We start from the raw sequence: 26,717 nt of genomic DNA on the forward strand, positions 1-26,717 counted from the left end.
CCGCAAGTGCTAAAATAATCTGATGTTCCAGTGAGAGGAGGCAGCCCAGCCCCGCATTGGGCTGCTCTCCTAGGAGGTCGGAGCCCCGGGAGAGGATGCGCCCGGAGGAGCCGCCAGGGCCTGCCGGAGCCGTGAGTATTTCCTGCGAGGTGGCCAGCTGCCATCCTTCTCCAGGTGGACGAGCTCGGGCCAGGTTGGGTGACAGGTCAACGTCCCTGGTCCTCAGCTTTGGACTGTTGGGGAGGTTGTGGCTTGCTGCATCCAAGCTCCACTGCTTTTGTAACCAGTGTAGGGGCTACACAGCTCCGGATAGGTGGAAATGCATCCCGCCAGCAGAACTCAAAGTTGAACAAGGTAGTGTGGTTTAGTGGAAACTAGGGATTCAGATTCCTAGTTTGAGGGTTTGATTTCTGGCTCTGTGGGGAGAACTTCTGAGCCTCAATCTCTTCATCTGCAAAATGGGAACAATAATGCTTTCTCCTGCGTTGGGTGAATGGATGCAATAAGACTACTGGGTGAACACTGGCATATTGAGTGCTTGGATCTTCTTTCCTGCCCCATAAGTGGATTGAGAATCACCATGTCACAGGTGAAGACACTGATACTCATTGATAGCAAAGCATACTTATGGATGTCTTCCATTTGCAGGCCTGTTCCAGGTTCTGGGGACAGGGCTGTGAAGGAGACAGGCAAAGCCCCTTTCCCACATAGTGTTCTTTGGAAATTCACTGGGGTTGTGTTACTTGGACCCTCAGCAAGTAAGTGCCAGAGGAGACTAGATCCCAGGCCTTCCTGATCCCTCTCCATGTGGGATGCACGCAGGAGCTAACATAAGCAAGGAGCCACTAACCTGCTCCGGACTGCCTTCAGAAAGGGTTGCCAGTTCACTTGGCTGCTGAGAGAGGGTGACCACGTGCCCAACAGCGGCTGGCACTCAAGCAGGCTGAGGCAAATTCCTAAGGATGGAGCTCCTAGATAGGGCGGATCTCGGGTGAACTTCCAGAAGGGAAGGAATCCCACTTGATATTTCTTCTGTGGTGGATACAGCCATTTAGAAAGTTAGATGGTAGAAATATTTTGAGTTTATAGAGCTGGTCTCCTGAGATGATCTATACTTCCTTCACCCACTGTCTGTGCTGCACAGACTCTTTCTGTGGATGTTGATGGTTTGCTGGGTTTTATAGCCCTGAGACTTATATATTTGCCTCATAGGTTTTTACATGTATGTCTGAGAGTTCCTCGAGGGAATTATAGAACCATAGGCTCAGAAAAGGAAGAAAAAAAAAAGCTCAATTCCTGCCTTGAGGTTTAAAAAGCAAAGCAACAAAACCTGGTTCACAGAGAGTGTGCTTTCATCTCATGGGTGTCTTCATGGGAACTTCATGGAAACCCATATAAACCTGACCCCACATAGTATTTCAACCCATCACCCAAGAGCAGGAGCCTCCCAAACAGATAGCAGGCTCCTGGTGGCTTTGTCCTGGGGCTGTGTTAGGAATGCATTGACCTGTCTGTCTCTGGTCTTTCTTTGTCACGGAAGAGCGACAGCAGTACTGATTATAACCTGAGCTCTGGCTGCAGTGTGTATCCACACCACAAGATGTAAACTAGACTCTTGGACGGACAACTAGATGTTCCTCACACCGTGTTCAGATCCATGTTATAACTATATAAGTTAGGAGAGAGGAGGCTTTCAATCCTGACTGAAAAACATTGTCTTTCTCAGGACATGCTGTTGTGTGCTCACTGATCCTCACTTGTGTATCCTTGTTAGTGACACATATTTTTGCTTTTAGTAAAATTTCTTTATTATACACATTCTTCCCCTCTCCAAATTATTTTTTTAAACTTCATCATTGAACAAATTGTTATGGCCCAACGTGTGCAAGGCTCTGGACTATGTTAAGTGATGATCTCTGAAAGCTCAGAGGGTGAAGGAAAGGGAAGAAAAGGACATTGATACTTATATCTTATCAAGCCTTGCAAGTAACTGTAAATCTGAGTTTAGGGGTCTTTTAGTTGTAAATGATAAAAACCCAATTAGCTCAACCTCAGGAAAAATAAAAGCAAATTGATTGTTTCAAATAACCAAAATGCCTATGAAAAATAGCTTCAGGCATGGCTGAATCCAGGTGCTATAGCGTTGCTAGGAATCCATCTATCTCCATTCCTCAGCATTGCTTTCCTCTGTGTAGTCTTCATCATCAGGCAGGTCCTAAAGTTGGTGGCAAAGATGGGTGCCTGCAACTCCAAGCGTAATTGCTACCAATTTGGCATGTGAGGCAGGGAGAAAAAGCTTCTTTCCCAATAATTTTAGCAATAATCTTTGGATTGATTCTCATGGGCTTGGCTTCTGTGAACCCATTGTAAACCAATCACTTTGGTTAGAGAAATAGGAGGCTCTGATGGGCCCAGCCTCATTCATAACCTCTCTGTGGAGCCAGGAGTTAAGGTCAAACTCAACCAAACATAAACTCATTCAGAAAGTAAGGGTTGCCTGGCAATGTAAATGTACTTAACACTCCTGCATTTTACATTTAAAATGGTTAAAATGGTAAATTTCATGTTCTGTCTGTTTTACTACAATTAACAATGAAAATAATCAAGAAAGAAAAGAAATGAAGGGGTGGTTTCCTCAAAGGGGAATTAAGGAATTGTTACCAGAAGGAGAAATGAATGTGGGTAAGCAAAACCTACCGATTTCTAGAGCAAATGAAGTCAGGTGCTGAGACCAAAACTGTGTGTGTCTTCTCACTTTAATGCTGGAGTGGTTTCAGATTGACAGAGGGAATAAAGGAGGAAATAGAACCCTGTCATGGTTCTGTTCTCACCAGCAAGGTGGGCAAGAAGAGTAGGGCTGGTACCAAAGTGGGCTAAAGCCTGAAGGACACCGGACTCCCCACCTCCCCACACAACCCAGAAGTCTGCCTTGGTCAGGTGCTGAGTCATGTGCCCCAAGCAACTTTCTGCCACCAAGAAAGAAGGGAAAGAATGGGGCGGTGCCTGAACTGGGGTGGCGCAGTGCAATGCTGAGGTCGCTGGTTCAAGACCCTGGGCTTGCCTGGTCAAGGCACATATGGGAGTTGATACTTCCTACTCCTCTGCCCTTCTTTAAAAATAAAGAATTTAAAAAATGATTGGGGAGGGGACTTCTCTTCAGGAGACAGCACTTGGAACACTCTGTCTTTCCACCCTGGCTCTAACCAAGCAGGACCTACGGACTGAGGCCGCCCAGCAACCACAGTGCCCAGCAGGGCTCATCCTGGAGTTCCCCAGTAACCTCCTGTCACTCCATTCTATTTTACTTTATTTTTACATTACAATACTTACTTTATTTTTTTATTTCTTAAATTTTATTTAAAAAACATTAACTTTAACACGGTGACATTGACCAATAAGAACACATAAATTTCAGGTAAATATTTCTATAGCATTTGAACCGTTGATTATGTTGTACACTCATCATCCAAAGTCAAATAATCTTCTGTCACCTATATTTGTCCCTAATTACATCCTTCCCGCCACCCCCTCCCCAACCCCCTCTTCCATGTCCTCTCTTCCCTGGTAACCACTTCACTTTTATCTATGTCCATAAGTCTCAGTTTTATATCCCACTTATGTGTAAAATCATACAATTCGGCTTTTTCTGATTTACTTATTTCACTCAGTATAAAGTTCTCAAGGTCCATCCATGCTGTCATAAATGTTACTATGTCATTATTTCCTATGGCTGACTAGTACTCCATTGTATATATGTGTACCACATCTTCTTTTTCCAATCCTCTATTGAGGGGCACTTTGGTTGTTTCCATGTCTTGGCCACTGTGAACAATGCTGCGATGAACATAGGGGCATGTCACTCCATTTTAAATGTCAGACTGGACTCTGGATCCTCCTCATCCTTCTTACTGTGACTCCTCTCCTGGTCCAGCCATGATCCCACAGGTCTCTCCTGCCTTTCCAGTGTCGCCTCTCAGTAGTTCCACCAGACACCCAGGCTGAGCTCTCTCCCTCAGCCAGCGGGCTCAGTGGCAAGTGGGTCTTTCTCTGCCTGGCCCTCGGCCACCTCCTTCAGCCTCAGACATGTTAGCGGTCTCACTGTCCCGATTGGTACCCTGAGACCTCCTCATGGGACTTTCCCAATGGCCCTTCTCTTGTTCTAGGTTCTTGCACCCTTTCTCTGGTCCCTAAACTGAAGCTTACATGTTAGCTATCTGGCTTCGTATTTCCTTCTAAATCCTCAGTTTTTCTAGGCTTTCTAGCTTCTCTTGCAGAACCTCATCTTTATCATAGGTACACTCCAAGGTTGCCTCATCCCCACAGAAGACCATGACCCCATGGAACACTCAGGGGTGCTATTCAGAATATCAAATACCACATAGTACAGGCACTGACCAATCAAAATGGACACTGTCGTTAGAAGCAGGGTCCTGGGGGCCCTGTTGAGTCAGGTGTTGCCTCCTTGGTTGCTGGATCATGGTAGGGGCCTTGGGAGTTCTGAGAGAGTGGCCAGGCATCTGGGATAGGGTACCTATTTACCAATAAACACATACCTATACAACCCAGCTGAACATTCATTCAATGTACATTCCTCTCAGACAGGTGCACATTGAGCTCTCCCTACCTGGGCCAGAACTCAGATTTGGTGTTGGCTTCACTGTCTACAAACTATGTGACTTGAGCAATTCACTTTGACTTTTTCTAGTCTTGGGTTTCTTATCTATAAAATGGAGATAATAAGTAGGGATTATAACATAGTTATCTATACACTGGTGTTCATAGCAACATTACTTACCATGGCCAAAAGGTGGAAACAAACCAATTGTCCACTGATGGATGAATAGGTTTTAAAAATGTGGTATATAAATACAATGGAATATTATTCAGCCATAAAAAGAAATGAAATTCTGATACATGCTATAACATGGAGTGGCCTTGAAAACATTATGCTAATTTAAATAAACCAGACACAAAAGATCAGATGTTACATGATTCCACTTATATGGTTCTACTTACATGAGGTACCTAAGACAGGCAAATGTTAGCAAAGAAAGAAGAGTGGTTACCAGGGGCTGAGGGGAGGTAAGAGTGAGGAGTTATGTTTAATGGGTACAGAGTTTCTGTTTGGGATGATGAGAAAGGACTGGAGATGGATAATGGTGAGGTCGCACAACAATGGAATGTACTTAATGCTCCTAGAAAAAGGTTAAAATTGTAAATTATATGTATATTTTACCACAGTAAAATATGGAACCCTGGCAAGTAGCTTCACTGGTTAGAGTGTCATCTCGATACACCAAGATTGCAGATTCAATCCCCAGTCAAAGATCATACAAGATTCAACCAATGAATGCATAAATAAGTGGAACAACAAATTATTGTTTCTCTTTCTCTTTCTCTCTCCCTCTTCCTCTGTCTTTTGAAAAAACAATTTTAAGAATGGTTGTCTATATTATTTTTAAAAATGGAGATAATGGCCCTGGCCAGTTGGCTCAGTGGTAGAGCGTCGGCCTGGCGTGAAGGAGTCCCAGGTTCCATTCCTGGTCAGGGCACACAGGAGAAGTGCCCATCTGCTTCTCCACCCCTCCCCCCCTCCTTCCTCTCTGTCTCTCTCTTCCCCTCCCGCAGCCAAGGCTCCATTGGAGCAAAGTTGGCCCCGGGTGCTGAGGATGGCTCTATGGCCTCTGCCTCAGGCGCTAGAATGGCTCTGGTTGCAACAGAGCAACGCCCCAGATGGGCAGAGCATCACCCCCTGGTGGGCATGCTGGGTGGATCCCGATTGGGCGCAGGTGGGAGTCTGTCTGACTGCCTCCCCGTTTCCAACTTCAGAAAAATACAAAAAAAAAAAAATGGAGATAATGCCTACTATGTAGAACTGTCATGAGTATAAAGTGAGATCAAATGTTTGTAAGAAACCTTTGCAACCTCAAGTGTTATTAACCAACAACATTAAGTCACAATTCCATTCTCTTGTATTCATTCAAGAATGTCCTAAAAGCCATTATTTTTGGGTGGGAGGAGATATTCCTCTGTGAATTCAAATAAGTTTTAGAGAAAAAATCAGCCTTAGAATAGCCACCATACTAGCACAATTTGGGGGATTTTGAAAGGGCAAAATTATCCCTCTACCATCCTAAAACTACACCACTAAACTTTACTATTCCTTCATTATTATTTATTTATTTCATCATTATCTATATAAATATCCATTATAGTGCATGAGAGCCCTGATGGGCAGCTCAGTTGGTTAGAGCATCATCCTGATACACTAAGGTTACAGGTTCAATCCCTGGTCAGGGCACATACAAGAATCAACCAATGAATGTATAAATAAGTGGAACAATGAAGCATAGTGCATGAAAGAACATATCAGACATTTACACTTTAGTGTTAACTGCTTTCCACCTAATTCTGGCTGAGAATAGTAAGATAAAGATTATCAATTCTTTTTATTTATTTATTTTTTACAAGACAGAAGTATTTTCCACAAATAATATACCTGACTTTTGCCATCTCTATTAAATTAAGATTAAATTAATTAAATTGACCCAGAAGATTGAAATGTAGGAACTTTTTATTATTGATTTGAGAGAAAGAAAGAGAGAGAGAGACAGGAACAGCACACTGTTCCTGTATGTGCTGGTTAGATCCTGACTAGGGATCGAACCAGCAACCTCTGTGCTTCAGGACAATGCTCTAACCAACTGAGCTATCTGGCCAGGGCAAAGAACTCTTTTTTTTTTTTTTTTTTTTTTTTAGTTAAATCAGTTGGTATGCATTCTTAAGTGTTTAGGGGGAAGTGTACTGATGACTGCAACCTATTTTGAAATACATAAAAAATAAGATGGATTGAAGGATTCATAAAAGGATAGATGGATAGATATGTGATTAAACTAGTAAAAAGTTAATATTAGAATCTAGGTGATGAATATATGAGTGATCACTCTCAAATCCTTTCACCTTTGCCTGACTGTGGATAGAGCATTGACCTGGGTCACAGAGGACCCAGGTTTAAAACCCTGAGGTTGCTGCTTGAGCGCAGGGCTGCCGGCTTGAGGTGTGGGATCATCGATATGATCCCATGGTCGCTGCCTTGAGGCCAAAGGTTGCTAACATGAAGCCCAAGGTCGTGGGCTTGAGCAAGGGGTCACTGACTCAGCTTGAGCACCCTCCCCCATCCTGTCAAGGCATGTATGAAAAGCAATCAATGAATAACTAAAAAAAGTGATGCAACTATGAGTTGATGCTTCTCATCTCTCTTCCTTCCTGTCCCTCTCTTTCTCTCATTAAAAGAAATTTATTTTTATAATAAAAAGGAAGAAAGTTAAATTACTGACAGTAGCTGCTCATATTTATTTTCACAAACATAAAAATCAAATAATAAATGAATCTTCCATAAGAACTATAACAATCTATAATGTACTAGCATACTATATGCACTATTGAGCTGTTAGGATGTGATAAAGGGGTGACACATGCACTGGGCCTTGAAGGATGAATAGGAGTCAGACAGTTGGAGAAGACTGGGAAAGGGCCTTTCCCACAGAGGAAATAGGGTGTGAAAATGCATAATTTAGTCAAGGATAGCCAGCATTCCAGGGTGTCTGGGGCCTGTGGTATTGAGGTTGAACTTTGCTGGACTCAACCACAGACTAAGTTTGAATTGCTGCTCTGACATGCTCTAGCTCTATGGCCTAAACTTTTGTGAGCCTCAATTTACCACATGTAAAATAAGAATGATAATATATATTTACCTGCTAGGGTTTTGTGAGGACCCTATTACATGTAAAGCATCTGGCATAGCACTCATCCCAAGGTGAGCATTCAGTCCACAAACATTACCTATTATAATTAGGAGCCTGGAAAGCAATCTGGAGCTTGACTACTATTTCATTGAGCTGGTCAGTAATCAGGAATCCATACCATTTCATTTCTCATTTGTGCTCTTTCTCAAGAGAACCAAGGTTGAGGGGGTGGGGGTGATATATTTCCACTCCCGGCAATAAGCCTTGGTCATCACCTGTAACCCCTTTCTTGCCCATGGTCTCCCACAGGCTCTGGGTGTCTCACCTTCTTTGAACACCTAAGGCCCACGCCCTGCAGCTCACATGGACGGAAGAAGGTACTGCACCTTTTGTTTTACTCATTTTAACACCAGCTCCCTGTTTGCACAGAGGAACTCTGCCTTTCCTTCAATTCTGGCACCACCCATCTTACTAGCGAAGTCGACAACATTTCCTTATATTGACAAAGCTTTCTCACACATATCTCGCATTCAGTCTCAACACATCCTGTGAGGTTGTCAAGGTGGGTATTATTTGTCACAATGACCACCACTGGAGTGGAGTGACCAAAGAGAACAAACCCATGACACTGAAAGGAAATGACAGGTTTAAAGCTAATACATTGTTAGTTGGGTGCCTATCCACAGGTATCATGTGGGTCTCACATACAAAGGTGACAGCACGAAACTACCACCAGCCATGTTAGAGCAAGGCATTATCGCTTAGTGGAGCGGATTTGCACTTTTTAAGACCTGTGGCCAGATGCAGCCTGTGGCCACAGAACAGAACGAATGAAATGACCTCTCTTGGTTCTAAGGGCTGACCCTGACCACAGAGGGAAACCAGATGACTCATATGTGGCCCTGAGGAGACAAAGCTGAGCAGGATAATGCTCTAAACAGCATTCCACACACTGGCTACCCAGAGTCATATTGAGGAGAGTCCAAGGGAACAAGAGCTGCTGTGGCCTTCAACCTCCATCCAGGAGGAGGCAAAGCCTCTGCCATTCCCAGACAAGATTCTTCTCACAAGCCTGGGTGGAGCCCAGGCTGACCATGCATGCTAGGCTTGGGGTGGGAACAATACTTGGAAACCATTACTCTGCGTTTCTTGTGGCACCTTGTTCAAATCATTTCATCTCTCTGACCTCAGTATTCTTACCTCCAAAATAGTGGTGGGTAGTCCCTATGGAAATGCTACAGTTCTTCTCAAAAGATGGTCAGTTAAAGATGATAGTGCATTTGCCAGAAAAGGCATGTGCAACAGAACTGTTCTTTCTCACACAAATTCCCAGGACCATACCTTTAAGGAGCATTCCAATAAATTTGAAAGGCTACGCCTCTTCACTTAGTTGTCCAAACTTAGAAGAGGATCCAACTCCTAGAGGCAAATACTAAGGGACCCCAATAGTACAACCAGCCACTTACAAAGCAGTGAGCTCCCATGCTGGGGACGAGGATGCTGTAATGATGACACTACTCTTTTAGTGTCCTTTTAAAACGTGTCTTAATACAGTAGCAACCTTGCAACACAAGCATTATGATTCCCATTTTACTGGAGAGGAAATTGAGGCCAGGAAGTTGAGTGATGTACCCAAGGTCAGAGCCAGGCTTTGAATCTGTTCCATCTGTCCTTAACCTGGGCTCTTTCTTCATGTTTTCCTGCCACCTTCCCAGGGGCTGGCTAAAAATATGCAACCCCAAAATCTAAATCTGGACACTGAGAACAGAAGGTAATGCTTGCCCTGTGGTGGTGCGGTGGATAGAGCATTCACCTGGAATGCTGAGGTTGCCGGTTCGAAACTCTGGGCTTGCCTGGTCAAAGCCCATGCTATAAGCAAGCTATGAAAAACTAAAGTGAAGCAACTAAAGTGAAGAGTTTCTTGCTCTCCTTCCTCTCTTGCCTCTCTCTGTAAAGTCAATTATAAAATCTTTAAAAAGAAAGAAAATAGACAGTGATATCTATAATAAAACTTATTTTAGACATTAGTCAATGATAATTTTTTCTCCCATTAACTCCAAACATGATCGTTTTAAGAACACTCACAATAATTTCCATCTAATTACCTATAAAAAATTCTTTATTACAGTAATATTTATTAGGCACTGATATGGCATGTATTTTAATTTTTAAGTAATGATATGTTGGTTCTATTATTTTAAAACTGTCTTAATACAGTAATTGAAGTGGATTGTTGGAAAATTAGAAACAACAAAATACCAAAAATACAGATATGGGAAAAGTAAGTATCAGGTACATTTCTCTCCATTGTTGAGATTCTGTTTATTTTATTTTATTTTATTTTTATTTTATTACAGAGACAGAGAGAGTCAGAGTGAGGGAGAGACAGGGACAGACAGACAGGAACGGAGAGATGAGAAGCATCAATCATTAGTTTTTCGTTGCGCGTTGCGACTCCTTACTTGTTCATTGATTGTTTTCTCATATGTGCCTTGACCATGGGCCTTCAGCAGACCGAGTAACCCCTTGCTTGAGCCAGTGACCTTGGGTCCAAGCTGGTGAATTTTTGCTCAAACCAGATGAGCCCATGCTCAAGCTGGCGACCTCAGGGTCTCGAACCTGGGTCTTCCGCATCCCAGTCCAACGCTCTATCCACTACGCCACCGCCTGGTCAGGCCATTGTTGAGATTCTTATGTGGATCCTTTCCAATATTTTCTATGCACATGCAGATATGTGCATATTCTTTTAATAAACTTGGGTTATACTATAACCATAGCACAATGATCAAAATCCAGAAATTTAATGTTGAAGTAATATTATTACTTCATCCATTATCTCTTTCATATTTTACCAAGTACTCCAGTAAGGCCCCTTTAGTAATTTGATCATTTGTTTAAAGAGGTATCTGCAGGTTTTTCCACTATTAAGCTATTTTGGATGTGTAAAATGAACAAATAACTTGTATTAATAAGATACTTCAAGGCTATATTAGAATCTTGTTTCCCAACAAATTTTCACTTTTTAGTCTTATTCCTTGATGAATGATTCTTGCTTATAATTAAAGTGCATTTTGAAAAATATATTCCTCAATTCAGATTTCATCCACTTTCTCTAATTTTCAGGTAGCATCACAACGCTTGCATGCACATATAAAAATTATGTTCAACTTTGTCCTTTGTGTTTAAGTTTATTAAAAAGTATAATTCCTGTTTTCTTTAGGTTCTTTTTGTTGGCAACACCTGGGCCAGCTACTGGGTGCGGTGATGGTAGTGAGGTGCTATCATGAGAAAACATGGAGCTTAGAAACAGACCTGGCCCTGTAAAGAGCCACCAGGAACAATGAGAGGCAGCTTTGGAACCTGTTCTTACCACCCTCTCTCCAGCTGCATGGTCCACCCTCTTGTCATTCTTTCTCTTCCATCTTCTCTGATCTCTGTCTTCTGTTGACCATTTAATTATTTGCTATCCATATGCCTTGTTATCTACTTCAAAGCTTCTATTCCTCAAGGCAAAATTCCTCAAAAATTCAACTCCACTTTTTTTTCTCTGTGCCTCTTAGCTTCAATTTCCACTGCTTTTTTTTTTTTTTTTTTCCTTTTTCTGAAGTTGGAAAAAGGGAGGCAGTCAGACTCCTGCATGCGCCCGACCAGGCTCCACCCAGCACGCCCACCAGGGGGTGATACTCTGCCCACCTGGGGCGTCGCTCCGCTGCAACTAGAGCCATCCTAGTGCCTGAGGCAGAGGCCACAGAGCCATCCTCAGCACCGGGGCAAACTGCTCCAATGGAGCCTTGGCTGCAGGAAGGGAAGAGAGAGACAGAGAGGAAGGAAAGGGGGAGGGGTGGAGAAGCAGATGAGCGCTTCTCCTGTGTGCCCTGGCCAGGAATCGAACCCGGGACTCCTGCACACCAGGCCGACACTCTACCACTGAGCCAACCGGCCAGGGCTCAATTTCCGCTGCTAATCACCTAATCCTCTCCCCTGTCTCTGTGCACTGGGATCATTCATAGGGTGCCGGCTGCAAGGAAGAATGGACCTTCCCTGTCAGGTGCTTCCCGGACAGGCAGCTAGGTGGAGTGGTGGTGGAGGTGGTGGTGAGGTCACGTGCTTCTCCTGAGGGCTACCCCTCCAGGGGGACTGTGGGTGTTGTGGACAGAGCAGTTGACCTGGACAGTGGAAGTTACATTAGTACCTCGACCATATTTCTTGAACCATAATCAGGACACATGATTTAACACTTCTGTGCTCTTTCCAGCTGCCTGGAAGCTCTAGTTTCAATGTCAAAATGTTTAAATTTCCCAAATATTTTAAAGGTTTATGCATATATGCATTTTTAATTTAAAGTTTACTGAAAACCTTTCTGAAAAGAAATTTTAAAAATGTAAATTCCTGGAAATTTGGGGGGAAAGGGTTACTATAATTTCCTCTCTCCTTTAAAGAACCTCAACAGTTTTTTCATTTTCCTCATTTTTTTAGTTTTGAAAAGTTTCAAATTTAGAGAAAAGTTAAAAGGAAGTATAATGCTAAATTTGTCAGTTGGTAATAGTTTGCTTTGATTTCTTTTTCTCTCTTTCTCTATTTGAAAGTAGGTTGCATAAACTGTAGAAATTATGAGATTTCACCTCTAAATACTCAGCATACATTTTCTAAGACTAAGGGCACTTTCCTACCTAACCAAAACATCATTATCATGCCTAAGAAAATTAGTTATATCCTGATAATATTGTCTGTACATAACACCACCTGAAAACAGGTATTTAATACACATGTAAATTTTCCTAATTGTCTCAAATTCTTCTTTCGGAGAGTTTAAAAAACCCAAAATCTACTCAAGATACAAGTATTGGACTTGGTTATTATGCTTCTCAGTCACCTGTAATCAGACATTCGCCCCCATCCATTTCGGTTTTCTCTGTTTTTTTTAGGCTTCAGGGCAAACACTTTTGGCTAAGGTACTTACTACCAAGATGGAGCTCTGTGTTACCTGGAGGCTCAGGGTGCAGGTGGTCTAATCATGACACTGTTTGAACATCTTAGTGAAGGTTAAGATAGCTCTAAGTTTTTTGCTAAGAATCAGAGAGACCAAGCTGTTTGCCTGAGGCTTTCAAATACCTCTTGGTCGTAGGAATTGTTTGAAGTGGTCACGGACTGAGGTTTCTGTTCTTTGTTATCTGTTCTCTGTGGTCTGTGACCAGCTGCCCTTTCCTTTCTCCCATATCCCAGGTAGGGTTTTCTCTTTTGTTTTTAAAACAAAGACAGACGTGGAGCCCTCTTAACACCTGTGTCACCAGCACACAGTTACATCCTGGAGAGTTTCTTCCCTAGACCAGTTTATAAATATTTGTTTCTAATACCAAACACCACTGAGAGTTGCCCACTTTCTGCAAAGACCCCTTTCTTTAAAGCTTTATCAGCTTTCTTTGAGGAGAAATTTCTCAATTACATGCTAATATATGTATAACACTCTTAACAGGTGCTAATAGAGCCTTTAGCAGAAAGGTGGCAGTCTGGGCTCTGGTAGCAGCTGCTGTAGTAGCCATGGGAAGGTGGGAGGGGAGAGAGTAGGGGAGGGGAGAGGTGATCATAAGGATGTCCCTGAATATTAGAAACCTAGCCTCTGTTTCTGAAAATGAATCCAAAACCCTAACAAAACAAAATCAAAACTCAAATCAGAATTACTTCTTAGTATTCCAAAAATTTGAGTATGAGGAGACCATTTTATGGACAAAAATATCTGATATTGGCCCCTGTCTGATGGCTGTTTTACTATCCGCTGATTAAGACATTATAGCACAACAGAAAGCGACTTGAAATTAATAATCTCTTTATTAAAAATTAATTTATTTATTTTTTGGCCCTGACCTGTTGGCTCAGTGGTAGAGCGTCGGCCCAGAATGTGGATGTCCTGGTTTGATTCCTGGTCAGGGCACACAGGAGAAGTGCCCATCTGCTTCTCCACCCCTCCTCCTTCGTCTCTCTATCTCTCTCTCTTCCCCTCCTGTAGCCATGGCTCATTTGGTTTCAGCACATAGGCCCCAGGTGCTGAGGATGGCTCTGTGGAGCCTTCAGCTCAGGTGCTAAAAATAGCTCAGTTGCAAGCATGGCCCCAGACAGGGGTTGCAGGGTGGCTCCTAGTTGAGGTACATGCAGGAGTCTCTGTCTCTCTATTTCCCCTCCTCTCACTTGGAAAAAAAAATTAATTAAAAATATTTTATTTTTAAAAAAATTTTATTGATTGATTTTAAATATTAAAATCAAGTAATTGATTTCAATCAGGAGGAGGTTAGTGAGAAGCATCAGCTCATAGTTGTTTCACTCTAGTTGTTCCTTGCTTGCTTGTATATGTGCCTTGACCGGGCAAGCCCAGGGTTTTGAATCGGCAACTTCAGCGTTCCAGGTCAATACTCCATCCACTGCACCACCACAGGCCAGGTGAAATTAATAATCTTTTAAAAAAGAAGTTATTGTTGTTAGTACAAGAAAATCTACATGCATTTGAAAAATAAAGTAGTTTATACATGTGTTTAAGTGTCAGAGGGCTTGATGAAAAAGGAATGCTTCTGCACTCCTGGACTATTTTGATGGAAATTTCAAGACTTCAATAAGCAGAGACCATGCCCTGGCCTGGCAGCTCAGTTGGTTAGAGTGTAGTGTCCATATGAGAAGGTTGCAGATTTTATCCACTGTCAGGGCACATACAAAAATCAACCAATGAATGCATAAATAAGTGAAACAACAAATGAATATTTCTCTCTCTTCCTCTCTCTCTCTCTCCCTCTTCTCTCTCTCTAAAAGGAAAAAAGAAAGAAGCAGAGACCAGTCAAAAGACTTCACTCACCTTTTCTTCCCTGTTTATTGCAAAAGCAAGTCCCACATGTCCCCTGGACTGCAGCCACACTCCCTGGCCTGCATGTGGCAATCTTCTCCTACCCAAGCATCCTGAGCCCAGAACTGATGTGGTCGTGGGATGGGTATGGAAGCACTGCCCCAGGTTACAACCAAGCTGTCACCAGCAAGATCAGCAAGACCTTTCCAAAGGAAGTCAATATTCGCATCCCTTTCATTGTATCACACAGCCCAGGGTCCTCAGTCAGTCTTTCTGTACCTTACTTGGGTCAATGAAGCAGTAATTTCTCCCCATTATTTTTTGAAAACAGAAAAAGCAAACAAGTATAACTTTTTAAAACAGAGGAATTTTTGCAGCCAGCATACATTCTTCTTCCTCACATTAGTGTTTTCTTGTTTCGGAATACAGTCTTGATTCACGTTCTTTTTATGAAATGAATCTGTTTTGCCCACTTATTTATTATGAACAGGTCTGAGAGAGAAAAACCATCTTGCCTTTCTGCCTAAAGAAGGAATACTCTTTATAGATAAGGGATGGAGGGGTTGAATCTCAGGTTTCCATGATAACCAATTAGAATGCATAGTGTCAAGATTAAGAGAAGGCATCGAGCATTTGTGACCCTAATGTTTCAATAACTAATTAGAAAAGAACTAGCTGACCTGTGGTGGTGCAGTGGATAAAGCGTCAACCTGGAAACGCTGAGGTTGCCGGTTCAAAACCCTGGGCTTGTCTGGTCAAGGCACATATAGGGGTTGATGCTTCCTGCTCCTCCCCCCCTCCCCTCTCTATAATGAATAAATAAAATCTTAAAAAAGAAAAGAAAAGAACTAACAAGGACATTTGTGATGACTGGACACAAACAGATTAGAAGATAAAGGAAAAATATAAATGAAACACTAAGAAGACTTCACTTTGACATGACGTAGGATTTATAATCTTAATATCTCCAAGTCAAATGTGTTACTGACACAGTACAGAATCTTGTTTCCTGTCAGCACCTGGGTCAATGGTGTCTTATCCTTCAAAGCTTTTCACTAATTAGAAGCTCATAGTCTTTGGTGTTAGTCATAATCATAATAACCATGGCTGGATAAAAGATATAGAGAGGCTTTCTAGAAACCATTAACTGAGTAAAAGAATATAAGATTTATAGAGTGTATATCAAAGAGAATGGAAATTACCATTTTCTGCCTCCACACTTGGAAAGAACTCTTCAACTTCATTATCTGGTTTAAAAAGAACAGGTACAAGCAGAGTCTGTTAATGCTATCTACTTCTCATGTCAGGATCTTTGGTCTATATAGAGTATTTTCCTAATGGTCACTCAGACCAAAAGCAGACATAGTTCTTATTCAGCCCCTAGTTGGAACATGGGTCAATTTGTGTTTCCTTTGTATTAACTCTATGGCTTCTCCATTGTTCACAGCCCACGAGATAAGAATCACTGATCCAGGCCCCTTTAATTAGAATGAGGGGAAGTTCCAGTTTCCCTCATTAAAGTTTTTAATGTCAAACTGTCTTGTGTGCCCTTCATCACAACTGTTTTCTTTTTCTCTACCAGAAATGTATCTAAGATGAGCAACCTTTGGCTTTAAAAATGGATGTATTTTTCAGATGTCAGAGAGATAGGAATAAAGTAGATCAGTTACTTCTTTGCACACTCAAGTTTAGATACTCTCATACGGCTAGAAATACTGTTGAGTGGTGCTCACCCAACTGAGGTTGAGTGCGGGTGGAAGGAAGCGGTCCTGAGCACAGCCAAGAGAGACCATGAAATTCCCCAGGAGAGTTGGCATCCAAACTGTTTATCTGCTACTCCTTGCAGTGGTGTGACCCTGAAGAAGCTTTCTACAGCTACACACTCCAGGAGGTGTTTCTCAACCTAAATGGTTATTATTTTAAGTCTTTTATTTCTTCTCGGGGGTCATTACACATCTTTTTTGTTTAGTACTATTTCAAGCCCATTCTCATTTATATCACTGTATCAGTCAGAGTCTAACCAGAAACAGAAACACATAGATTATTCAAAACAGAGGAAATTAATGCAGGAAATTGGCAACACATGACGGAAGAGGCTGAGATGCCAACCGGAGAATAGAACTGTTATCCCAAAGAATAGTAACTTGAAGCTGTGACCTCCCCGAAGTAGGATGATGATAATGGAAGGGAGGTGTTACCAGAGTTTAGGAATAACAGGAAGAAGCCCAAGGCAGAGAGAAGGAGAAATACCCTGGATTCTCTCCATGCAGCTGCCTTCTAACCTCCAAGTAGTGCCCCCTGTTGACCAAACCAGCTGGAGTCCAACCGACACCTAGAGCTTGGAAACAGAGCCTTCAGGAGTTAGTCACGTGCAAACCAGAGTGGGTTAGGGGAAGGGTGAACCATGGATCTGAGGACAAACAGCTCTCAACCACCACAGTCTCTGTTCCTGGGCTTTGCCTTGTTCTGGAATTTATTAACATAGAATTTTTAATCCAAACTTTCTGTGTGTTGTTTACATGTTTAGTTGATATAATGATATATTTGTTCTTCCAGACAAATCATTCATTATTTTATTTTCTTTGTGTAGCTGCTGAATTACATTGGAGATTATGCATAGGAATTACAATCATATAATCCGTTCATTGGTGTTTTGAACTAATAAATAATAATTATGTTATTAACTACCTTCACAGTTAATGAAGCACTTTCACATATACTATTTGATTCTTGTTAAAAGTCTGAAAAGTTATTTTTATTCTCATTTTATAGAAAGATTAACTGAGTCTCAGAGACTTTATGTGAATTGTTCAAGGACAAATAACAAATACTGAAGGCAGAATTCAAATCCTGGTCCGTCTACTTCAAAATTCCTTAATCTTCCCACGTTATCTCATGACAGAAGTAGTTGCCCAGAGGATGTAGCAAGAGTTTTTCCATGCTGTTTGGGTTTAGGAGGAAGGAGAAAATATGTTTTAAATTTATGAAAATTGTCTTGTTGACCCCAAAATGAAAATTATACTCTGGGCATAAGTGACATCAGGACTATGTAGCATTCCAGTCTAAGAGTTACATTCTCCCTGAAGCAATTGCCCTTTCTCCCTGAACACATCTGGATCCAGTATTTCAATAGATGGGGCTGGCTGTTCTAAAGGGCCAGTGTCACAAGTACCATCTAGATCTAGCAGAGATGGTGAAGGAGGAGAGGAGGGAGCAGGTTCACGGTTCCCATCGCCCTGTCTCTCCTCAATAAAATACAGGATACCCACTGAAGTTTGAATGTCAGATAAACAATGAATTTATTTTTAGGATTAAGTATGTTCCATGCAGTATTTGGGATACACTTACCCTAAAAAGTTATTTATTGTTTATCTGACATTCAGATGGCATCTTGGAATTTGCTATGTCTAGCTACTTTATCTCAAGGTGGGCAGGGATCCAAGTTTTCAGGTGTGTGTGTGTGTGTGGGGGGTGGTAAGGATATGAGGCCAGGAGCCCATATGGCTCTGTATTTGCCATCTGTGCCCTGCACATGCCGTGAGGTGATAATTCCTCTGCACAGGGGAAGAAGCAGAAGGAGGGTCGAGGAGGAGGATTTCCAGTGTTGGGAAAGTACTTATAAATTCTGAATCAAAGGCTCCCTCTGTGGTAAGGAGAGCTGACCTGACCGGAAGTAAAGATTGAAGTTAATTTACCTGGTTTCACTTAGCTTTTCTGTTTTCACTGAAAACAGTGTTTTCACTGGGTGAGTATTCAAATTTGACCAGGAAGTTAAAGTGAGCCTTATTGAGTAAACTTATTCAAAGAAAGGGAAAGAAGAAGAGGACCTATAGAGCTGAGATGTGTCAGGTGGAAGGGTCCGTGGAATAAGTGAGAAGTTCACATCAGCGCTGGTGCTGCTGGCTCCAGAGAAGACTGCCAGCAGACCCTGCGTAATGTCAGGTCAACGTCAGGAGAGGATGGGACAGTCGGAATGCTGGGGTCAGGCACCTGCCTCAGATTCTGAGGAATGTCAGGCTGGGAGGGGATTCCACTGGCTATAAACCTTCCCAACAGGAGGGAAGTCAATTCAATAGGACCTGCAAGCAGAGAAATTAGTCTGGTTTCTCATCCTGGAGCTCAGGGAGGGGGAGTTTGCTTGCTGTTCTCAGCCCTGCCACTAAATTGATCTTGATCTTTAAGGCCCTGGCCAATTGGCTCAGTGGCAGAGTGTCAGCTCAGCGTGTGGAAGTCCCATGTCTGATTCCCGGTCACAACACACAGGAGAAACAACAATCTGTTTCTCCACCCCTTCCTCTCTCTCTCTCTCTCTCTTCTCCTCCCACAGCCATGGCTTGTTTGAAGCAAGTTGGCCCTGGGCACTGTGTTGGCTCCATGGCCTTGCTTCTGTGCTAACATGGCTTGGTTGCTGAGCAATGGAACAAAGGGCCCAGATGGACACAGCATTGCCCATAGGGGGCTTGCCGCGTGGATCCTGGTCAGGGTGCATATAGGTGTCTGTCTCTCTGCCTCCCCGCCTCTCACTTAATAAAATAAATAAATAAATAAATAAAGAACGTTGAATAAGCATTATTATCTCTTCATGTACTCACCTGTAAAAATGTGATGGTGGAGGATATATTACATTTCTATTGTGGCTCCTCTTAGTTCTAAAATTCTGTTGATATGTGTATAATTTTAAGCCTTCTCATGACTTCTGTTCTGTGCTCACTGGCCAGGTAACAGGGCTGGTAATCATACTTCATCAATAATCCTTATTATACTGAAGATTACTTTTACATTTTCCCCCTATCTAGGTTTTCCCTTATCCAGGTAAAATATCAAAATCTATTTTCAAAAGGTTTTAATAATCAAATGAATTAACCAATGAGATCTACTCTTTTGTAAAGGCCTCATGTCAGCAAAAACAATTATTAACTCTATGCAACAAGAGGCAACAATTAATAATACTTCAATCCCAGTTCACCGTTCACTCATTAAAAACATATTTTTGTGTTCAGGTGATACATCAGATAGATTTGAGCTTTGGGAGGAAAACATTAACAGAACTGAAAAACACAACAAACTCTAAGCAACCTGAGACTCGGTTTCTTAATTCCCTTTTTTTTTTTTTTTTTTTTTGAGGGAAGTAGGGAGGGAGAGAGGCAGGAATTGAGCTGCTCCTGTATGTGCTCTGACCAGGGAATTGAACCAGCAACCTCTGCGCTCTGCGACGACGCTCCAATCAATGGAGCTATTCGGCCAGGGCTTAATTTTTATTGATTTTCAGAGAGACAGAGAGAGGAAGGAAGAGAGAGGAGAAGTGGCAGGAAAACATTCATTTGCTGTTCTACTCAGTCGTGGATTCTTTGGTTGCTTCCCATGTGTGCCCTGACCAGGTTCCAAACGCACAACCTTGTTGTTTCGGGACGATGCTCTTAACCGACTGAGCTAACCCACCAGGACCTTCCTCAGACCTTTTGTTTCTCACTTCTATTGCTGGACTAGGGAGTTTCAGTGTTCAGCCACCTGTCCATCAGATGGTAGAGGCAAAATGAAAATGAGTCCTTATTGACAGTTGCAGTGAAAGGTTAAAAGTATTGGCTAGTTTAAGGTATGTAAATAGTTTGTGGGTTTCCACCTGCCGGTAGCTGTGGCCTTCCAAGACCAGACAGAACTGGGAACTGGCTCCTGCTGAGAGTGAAAAGCAGCCCTCTGCTTTTTAGAGAAAAGTAAGAGGCGTCCTTGTCTTACTCGCTTCTCCCTTCCCCTCTGTCCACAGTGCTGCACTTGAGATGGAGTTACTGCCCCTCTGGCTCTGCCTTGGTTTTCACTTCTTAACAGTGGAATGGAGAAACCGAAGTGGAATGGCCACAGCTGCTTCCCGACGTGGCTGTGAGTTGGTGAGTTTCCCCAGGAGCCCCGAGTTGTCTGTTGTTCCTGTTCTGACAAGGTTGGTTCATTCAGAAAGCTGATAGGATGAATGAATCTGAATCACTTTGTACCTGCCTGGCATGATGCCGTGTGCAACCTGCTATTTAACCAAAGGTTAATACGATGCCTAGGCAGTCTCTGCCCCACCTTTTTCATACCCACTGAAGACAGGAGGCCTCAGGGATAGGCCTAGGTGAGTCATCTACAGCAACAGCACCTTGTTAAGAATCTGGATGCTTGAACTCCACTAATGTGGCCGGAACTTCATAATGGTAAGGCATATTAAAGTTGGAGAAGCCCAGCTTCAGAGTTTGTGTTTGAGTCGATAGCAAATACTTGCAGAGCTGTACTGAAGAGCATGCTGCCCACGCGCACTGCACAGCAGCGTTCTTGACCCTGGGAGGTTTCAGACAATCCAGGAAGTAGATGCCTGAACTTCTGTGGTCTACCCTCTCCGGGGCTTTCAGCTACATGTGGGAAAAGACTTGGCTCGTAACTGAGCACATTTCTAAAACATTTCTCCTTTGCTTATAACTCAGTGATATATAAAAAATCTGCCTTTGAAATACACATTTAATAAACATTTCTTGAGTCCCAGGCACTGGGAAGACAAAGTGGATGTTAGGATTAATACTTATATTCAAAACTGTGTTCTTAAGGCTGATGATTCTTAAAAACCCAGCTGGTCATAGTTCTTAACCACTTTTAGCAACCTCTAACCATTACACTGTAGAATACTCCAGCATGTGGTAGAGGTTATGAGGCAGACCAAGTTTAAATCCCAGTACCAATACTGACTAGCTAGTGACACTGGGCCACTCTGCCTCAGTTTCCTCATCTGCAAACTATACAAATAATAATAGTACTGACCAATAATACTGTAACACTGTATTGTTATGATGATTAAATGAGTTAATGTACTTAAAGTATTCAGAATAGTACCCTGAATGTAGTAAGTGCTATGTTTTATTCATTATTGTGGTTGCTAGTCTCTGCTTCACAGACTTCCATTATTTCTTGACAGAGACAATAAAAGGTTAACTTTGCAGCTACTTCAGGAGTTACCAGGCATAGGAAGAGGAGGGAGGAAAGCATGAGTTCTTTAACAGTTTTCCTGCCTGACCCTGAGTTGGGATTCAGCTGCCAGTGAGCTCAAAGAGTGGATTTCCGGTGACTTTTCTGAGTTGAGAGCAGAGATTTGAGAGTCCAGATGCCCTTAATTGCCTCTCCTTGCATTAGCCATGTTACGTTATCATAAAATGGATGTGATGAGGTTTTCTTGGGCTCTGACAGGCCGGTGGTCCTTTCGCAGCACTACAGCTGGACCACAGAGCATTGCAGGGGTACGACCCCCACAACTGCAGCAGCTGTGGTGAAGCAGGGTCTCACACCATTTGGAAAGTCCCTAACCACAACATTCTCCGGAGTCCCTGTGGGGGAGACCAGCACTTGCTCAAATAAAGAAATACACCTTGCTTCTGCATGGGGAGATTTAGTTTGTAAAAACGTCAGTTCTTCCCCCAGTTACTCTATGGTTGTAATGCCACCCCAATCAAAATTCCAAAGACTTTTGGCGGAGAGGAGAGGTGTGGAAGGAACTTGATAAATTCATTTGGAAATGAGAAACTACTCAAATACTCAATAGTAGGAAATTGATTACATAGTACTTATTATTATAGTTAACATTTATTAAGCATTTATGTGCCAAGTTCTGTGTTTAATGTTTTATATAAATAATCACACTGAATCCTCATTAAGAAAAAAAACCCTGTGAGAAAATTAAAAATATAATTTTCATCTCACAGGTGGAGTAATGAAGGTCCCGACTGGTTAAGTAACCAGACCAAGGCCACCTATTTGTTAAAAAGCAGAACCAAGATGAACTGACCTAGAACTCTTGCTCTTAATCACTATAATAATCATGCAATGAACTAATAGCTGCTAAACAGAATGTGATCAAATTTATTATTGCCAAGGCAGTATGTCAATTACATATTATTGAGGGAGGAATAGATAACTGAACAGTTTGTAGAGTGTAGTCTCATTAAAAAATTTTTTTAGCCTGAACCGTGATGGCACAATAGATAGAGCGTCAACCTAAGACACTGGGGTCCCAGGTTCCAATCTCCAGGGTCGCTGGCTTGAGCAAGGGGTCACTGGCTCAGCTGGAGCCCCCCGGTCAAGGCACATATGAGAAAGCAATCAATGAACAACTAAAAGTGACAGAACTAGGAGTTGATGCTTCTCATCTCTCTCCCTTCCTGACTCTCTCTCTCTCCCTTCCTCCTTCTCTCTCTTTCTCTTTCGCTAATGATAATAATTTTTTAAAGAAAAGGTAGATAATATCTTTAGGAAAAAGTCCAGAAGGAAATGTAACCAAAAAGTTAGTGATGTTTCTTTGAGGGAGAGGCTGAGGTTACTGAAGAGTTTAAGTTTCTGTATTTCTACATTGTATCAATTTTTAATTATTAGAAGGTTTCATTTTAATAATTAGATAAAGAAGTTGAGGCTGTGAGAGGTTAACTCCTGTCCAGCATCTAAAGCTAATACAAGGCAGAGCCAAGATTTAGACTCCTCTGTCATCTCTCCAAACCTGTGCTTTTTTCCTGTCTCTCGGGACTGTTTTCTCCTTTTCCATTACTTCACTTGCCCCTGGGCTTGATACCCACAATTTTAGGCAATCACAGGCCTTGTCCTACTGGCTAATCTGTGCAAAGGAAGGCCATTGTTCTTCTCTTGTCACTTAAAACTTTTTTCCTGGACACTTAATTGACATCCTGTGGCTGGTGTTTCTGCCAATCTTGTAAAACGTTAGGTTGAGTTTATCCTGAAGCTTGAGTGACTTCTGCAATGAGACCAAGGTCGTCCCATCCCTCCTGCCTCTTTATGCAGCACAGTCGTGGTAGAAGGGCATCCAGGAAAAGCACTGAATCGGGCATTAAGAGCTCTGGGCTCTGGTTCCAACTGTGACTTCTCTCCAGACCCTACTCTAATTCTCGGTACAATTCAGGGTGATGATGAGCTCCCTGAAGTCCTTCAAAGTAGAAATATGGCCCTGGCCAGTTAGCTCAGTGGCAGAGCGTCGGCCTGGCATGCAGGAGTCCCGGGTTCGATTCCCGGCCAGGGCACACAGGAGAGGCGCCCATCTGCTTCTCCACCCCTCCCCCTCTCCTTCCTCTCTGTCTCTCTCTTCCCCTCCCGCAACCAAGGCTCCATTGGAACAAAGTTGGCCCAGGCGCAGAGCGTTGCCTCTGGTGGGCATGCCGGGTGGATCCTGGTCGGGCGCATGCGGGAGTCTGTCTGACTGCCTCCCTGTTTCCAACTTCAGAAAAATGCAAAAAAACCCACACACACAAAGTTGAAATATTTACCAATTCAGAATGTAGAGGAGTATCCCCGACAAAAATTCTGGGGGCGAAATGAAGATGCCGCTGCACCTTGGGCTGTTAGGCGGCGTCCCTCCTCGACACACAGGTGTTACGATAATAGTGATTACAATGCAATAGTGACTGACTGCATTAATAGTGTCCACTGTGTCACTCGTCTAATTTCACTGCAATCCTCTGAAGGAGGTACTATCTTTATCTACACTTTTCAGAGGAAATCTTAAACTTAAGCTAAATTATTTTGCCCAAGGTCACATGTTAATAAATGACAGAGGAGTGATTCAAACGCAATAGAGACCTGTCCTCAATCCCTCTCATAGCTAAACCCAAACTACAAATACGATTGTTACCACTCAGCACCTAATAGGTGCTTAGAGCTTCTGTAACATGCCCGTGTTTCAATGAGGACTAAACTCAGCTCCCAGATGACTATTTCAGTGTGAAGGTAAAGAACAAGGAAACGTTCCCTTTTTCCAACAGTTTCTGGTCCTTTGGAAAAAAAATAAAAATAAATCTCTAAAGCCATTCTCAAAAGTTGTGGAGAGATTCTGAACTACTTTAGCACAGAACTAAGTTTCTGCACTTAGGCCTCTGCCTCAGAAGGCTCCTCCCTGCTGACCAGTGTGTGTTTTTGGACATAGGTTGGTGGAGTCACTGACTGTCGAGGGCAGAACCTGGCTTCAGTGCCCAGTGATCTCCCAACGCACTCGCAGACGCTCATCCTGGATGCCAACCCTCTGAGGACCCTGTGGAATCACTCCCTCCAGCTGTACCCTCTCCTGGAGAGCCTCAGTCTGCACAGCTGCCGCCTGCAGCTCATTGGCCGCGACGCCTTCCTGGAGCAGGTGCGCCTGCGCAGCCTGGCGCTGCCCGACAACTCCCTGGCGGAGAGCTACAGGGAGACGGCGGCCGCCTTCCGCAGCCTGCGGGCCTTGCAGAGGCTGGACTTGTCGGGGAACTCCCTGACGGAGGACATGGCGGCCCTCATGCTCCAGAACCTCTCCTCACTGGAGTCTGTGTTCCTGGCGAGGAACACCATCATGAGGCTCGACGACTCCGTCTTCGAGGGCCTGCGGCACCTCAAGGAGCTGGATTTGAGGAGGAACTACATCTTTGAGATTGAGGGCGGAGCCTTCGGAGGCTTGGCGGAGCTGAGACACCTCGACCTGGCCTACAACAACCTGCCGTGCATTGTGGACTTCAGCCTCACGCAGCTCCGGTCCCTCAATGTCAGCTACAATGCCCTGGAATGGTTCCTGGCATCAGCGGAAGAGGCTGCTTTTGAGCTGGAGGTGCTGGACCTCTCTCACAACCAGCTGCTGTTTTTCCCACTCCTGCCGCAGTCCAGCAAGCTGCACACCCTCCTGCTGCGGGACAACAGCATGGGCTTCTACAGGGACCTGTACAACACCTCCTCGCCAAAGGAGATGGTGGCCCAGTTCCTCCTCGTGGATGGCAACACGACCAACATCACCACGGTCAACCTTTGGGAAGAGTTCGCTTCCAGCGACCTTGCAGGTCTGCGCTTCCTGGATATGAGCCAGAACCAGTTCCAATATTTGCCTAATGGCTTCCTAAGGAAAATGCCTTCCCTCTCCCACCTGAACCTCAACCAGAATTGCCTGATGACGCTCCACATCCAGGAGCACGAGCCGCCAGGAACGCTCCTGGAGCTGGACCTGAGCCAGAACCAGCTGTCCGAGCTGCGCTTGGCTCCGGGGCCCCCTGGCTGCTTGAGGAGCCTCCGGGCGTTCAACCTGAGCTCCAACCAGCTGCTGGGCGTCCCGACTGGCCTTTTTGCTGAAGCCAGTAACATCACTACAGTTGACATGAGCCACAACCAGATCTCACTTTGTCCCCAGCCAGCTGGCTTAGACCACGTGGACCCCCCCAGCTGCGTGGATTTCAGGAACGTGGCGTCTTTGAGGAGCCTCTCTCTCGAGGGCTGTGGGCTGGGAGCACTACAGGACCGCTCGTTCCAGGGGACTGCCCTCACCCACTTAGACCTGTCTGGAAATTGGGGGGTTCTGAACGGGAGCATCACCCCTCTTCAGAATATTGCCCCCACGTTACAGGTTCTGTCTCTCAGGAACGTGGGCCTCCGTTCCGGCGTCATGGAGCTGGACTTCTCTGGGTTTAGGAATCTGAGGGGCTTGGATCTGTCGGGAAACTCCTTGACCAGCTTCCCCAGGTTCAGGGGCACCCTGGCCCTGCAGACCTTGGATCTTCGCAGGAACGCGCTCACAGCCCTTCCCCAGAGGGCTGTGTCTGTGCAGCTCCTGACAAGTCTGCAGACCATCTACCTCAGTCAGAATCCGTATGACTGCTGTAGGGTGGAGGGCTGGGGGACCCTACAGCATCTGCACACCATTGCCGACTTGGCCCTGATCAGTTGCAACCTCTCCTCCAGGATCATTCGCCTGATGGACCTGCCCAGAGCCACGCCTCAGGACTGTAAGTGGGAAAGGGTGGACATGGGCCTGCTCTACCTTGTGCTCATTCTCCCCACCTGCCTCACCCTGCTGGTGGCCTGCACTGTCATCTTCCTCACATTCAAGAAACCTTTGCTTCAGGTAATCAAGAGCCGCTGCCACTGGTCCTCCATATACTGACCTGGCTGTGAGTCAAGGTTAGACATCTGGTCTGGGCACGGAAAGACACTAACTCGGCTAGATTTCAAGATCTGATGCAGAGGACAAGTCTGATGAATTGAGCTTTAAACTAAAGTATAAAATGCTTCTGATTCTTAGTCACTCCAAGTTCTTCCTCCATCATTATGATTCATCCTTACCATCCTGATAAAATATTTATTAATTGACATTCTACAGAAAAAAAAACATGTTTCAT

At 43.7% G+C, this 26,717-nt stretch overlaps 1 protein-coding gene across 1 annotated transcript; it reads left to right on the plus strand.

Moving 5' to 3' along the window:
- Nucleotides 1–26,717, plus strand: NRROS (negative regulator of reactive oxygen species). Its single transcript, XM_066347630.1, has 3 exons — nucleotides 1–131; nucleotides 20,333–20,453; nucleotides 24,512–26,717. The coding sequence occupies exons 2-3, from the start codon at nucleotides 20,346–20,348 to the stop codon at nucleotides 26,480–26,482; spliced, it is 2,079 nt and encodes a 692-aa protein (XP_066203727.1). The 5' UTR covers nucleotides 1–131; nucleotides 20,333–20,345; the 3' UTR covers nucleotides 26,483–26,717.

The sequence above is a fragment of the Saccopteryx leptura genome, chromosome 8, assembly GCF_036850995.1.
Source record: "Saccopteryx leptura isolate mSacLep1 chromosome 8, mSacLep1_pri_phased_curated, whole genome shotgun sequence".
Taxonomy (NCBI): domain Eukaryota; kingdom Metazoa; phylum Chordata; class Mammalia; order Chiroptera; family Emballonuridae; genus Saccopteryx; species Saccopteryx leptura.

What these genes read in the sequence shown, in the direction of transcription:
- NRROS (XM_066347630.1), top strand. Translation starts at nt 20,346, where the DNA reads ATGGAGTTACTGCCCCTCTGGCTCTGCCTTGGTTTTCACTTCTTAACA. An exon ending in CCCGACGTGGCTGTGAGTTG is followed by an intron (nt 20,454 to 24,511) that starts GTGAGTTTCCCC and finishes TTTTGGACATAG; the next exon opens with GTTGGTGGAGTCACTGACTG.